The 2283-nt window shown below is 38.5% G+C and overlaps 1 protein-coding gene across 1 annotated transcript; it reads left to right on the forward strand.

Moving 5' to 3' along the window:
• Positions 1 to 337: 337 nt before the first annotated feature.
• LOC102584533 (uncharacterized) lies at positions 338 to 1954 on the forward strand. Its single transcript, XM_006354571.2, has one exon. The coding sequence runs from the start codon at positions 576 to 578 to the stop codon at positions 1512 to 1514; it is 939 nt and encodes a 312-aa protein (XP_006354633.1). The 5' UTR covers positions 338 to 575; the 3' UTR covers positions 1515 to 1954.
• The last annotated feature ends 329 nt before the right edge of the window (positions 1955 to 2283 follow it).

Consider the following 2283-nt stretch of genomic DNA (forward strand, 5'->3'; position numbering starts at 1 on the left):
TAGCTAAGCTTTAATTTAACATCAGAAGATTAATTTTTTTTTTCTAATTTTCTTTGAATAACTTATCAAGTCAGAATAAGTCAAGCGAATTAAAATAGGAGAAGTATTACAAAATAGTTGTAAAAGGATTTAACAGTTTCATATTAAATAAAATTTGATTAATACTTACCTCAAGTCCTAAAATGATGTTTTCATTAAATGTTGGCAATGAGTATTTTATTGTTTTTTCTTATTCTTAATTACTAATTAATAAGGAGATAGTGTAAAATTGTGTTTAAATATAGTGTGGCATCATTGTTGAGGTCTCACACACACTCTCTCTCTCTCCCCTTTAATTTGAACCTATAAGAATAAAGAAAAAGATAAAAGCTCTCATTTTCTTTACCCATAAAAGCCTGCACCCCTCTCTCTTACACCCAATTTTCTCTCACTAAAAGAAGAAGACAAATTCACTTCTTAGATCCTTCGATTCTCCACAAATGTTGCTTCTTCTTCCTTCAATTTCCCTTTTCTCTTTCTGATTTTTTCATACTAATTCACTCAGCTAAACAAAAGAATTGAATCGATTTGGATAAATGAGGTGTAAAAAGCATCTTTCTGACCTGAGTAGCAGCGTCGGGGTCTGCGCTTCATGTCTCCGGGAAAGGCTATTTGCGGTTATGGCTGCACAGGCCCAGGCTCAAGCTCAAGCACGGGTTCAAGTACAGCAGCAGTTGTTTCAGGAGGATCACAGGAAATCCGATGGAAATCCTCCGCCGTTGATGTTTCCTCGCTCCGTTTCGCCGTATATATCTCGCCGGAAATCTGATACGACGCCGTGGCAATTCCAGCATAATTCGCTTCCGTCTATTCGAGATCAAAGATTTTACAGTACTCCACAAGTAGGACCCAACGGTACGGTAATTGCTGCTGGGCCTTATAAGAAGAAAAGTTATTTTAGATTTTTCTCTGGTTTGTTTAGATCCAAGTCGGATAAACTTGATTTGGATCGTAGGGTTTCGAATTCGGCTGATGCTTGCCCGGCCTCGTTTTCTTCACCGTCGTGGTTCTCCACGATTCTCTCTGGTCGCCGGAAAAAGCAGTCACGAACGTTTTCTTTAGAAGAATCGACGATCGGAGGTCATCGGAGGACGCATCGTAATCGTGATCGAGGAATGTCGCCTGCTCGATATTCAGACGACGAGGAAGACGAGCATTGCGGCGGATCGAGCGGGTACTCATCTGAGTCATCGCAGGGTTGGAAACAAACTCCGAGAAGAACACCAGCAGCTCAACCTGGCCGACGAGGGAAATCAAGTCATAATCGGAACCTCAGTGGAATGGCGTTTTGCTTGAGTCCGTTAGTGCGGGCTAGCCCTAGCAGAAATTGGAACCAAAAAGGAATGCCGCCTGAAATGGTGTTTTCCGGAGAGATTAGAGTCACAGCAAAACCTCAGCTCTCCATAGCGTCGTCGTTTTGCAAGAACAGATCGAGAAAGCTAGCCGATTTCGGGAGGTTCAATCCCAATCGCTGATTTCAGTGACCGTTGACATTTGACCATTTCGTCCTCTACAACTGTGATCATAGAAAAAAAGTGGAAGTACGGTTTTACCCTTGTTTTTTTTTAGCTCTATTCAATGTTCATCAGTATTTACCTGTACAACTCCACAAAATACAAAGAAAAAAAAAATACTCAAAATATTTTCTTTCTCATTTATGCAACTTATTTTCCCGAAATATTTTATTAGAAACAGATTATCCGAATAACCCGACCCGATTTCTCAGATTATGAAAGAACAAAACGTAGTGGATTGGGTGTGCTCCCCATTGTTGGCTACAACATGTGTGACTGTGTGTGTGTTTTTTTTTTTTTTTTTTTTTTTTGATTGAAGAGGGCGAAACCATGTGTAAAATTATGGTTATTTTTGTTTTGGTAAAAAGATTGTTATCAATTATCATGATCATATTTTTATTTGTTCCTTTGCTATAAAAACTTAACTTCTATTCTTGTTTGACTATGTCTTTTTCATCTAATTAGCAAGTCTAATATTATCTAGTCACAAAAATAAAAACACTTGTTGTTGTCTTTTACCTTTTGTTATTGTCACACTTAGGAGCTAAAGCTAGATGTTGGTTAAAGAGAAAGGAAGGAAGCAGGTGGCAAAGAGGTACTTCAAATCGTAGGGACCCTCAAAATTTAAGGTAGTGGGTGACAAAATAAAGAGTATACAAGAGTGAGTTAATGCAGAATACAGAGAGTATAACCACCACCACCAACAAAGTATCCACCTACCTAAATATAT

Source organism: Solanum tuberosum, unplaced genomic scaffold, assembly GCF_000226075.1.
Source record: "Solanum tuberosum cultivar DM 1-3 516 R44 unplaced genomic scaffold, SolTub_3.0 scf00173, whole genome shotgun sequence".
NCBI classification, from domain to species: domain Eukaryota; kingdom Viridiplantae; phylum Streptophyta; class Magnoliopsida; order Solanales; family Solanaceae; genus Solanum; species Solanum tuberosum.

What these genes read in the sequence shown, in the direction of transcription:
- LOC102584533 (XM_006354571.2), top strand. Translation starts at nt 576, where the DNA reads ATGAGGTGTAAAAAGCATCTTTCTGACCTGAGTAGCAGCGTCGGGGTC.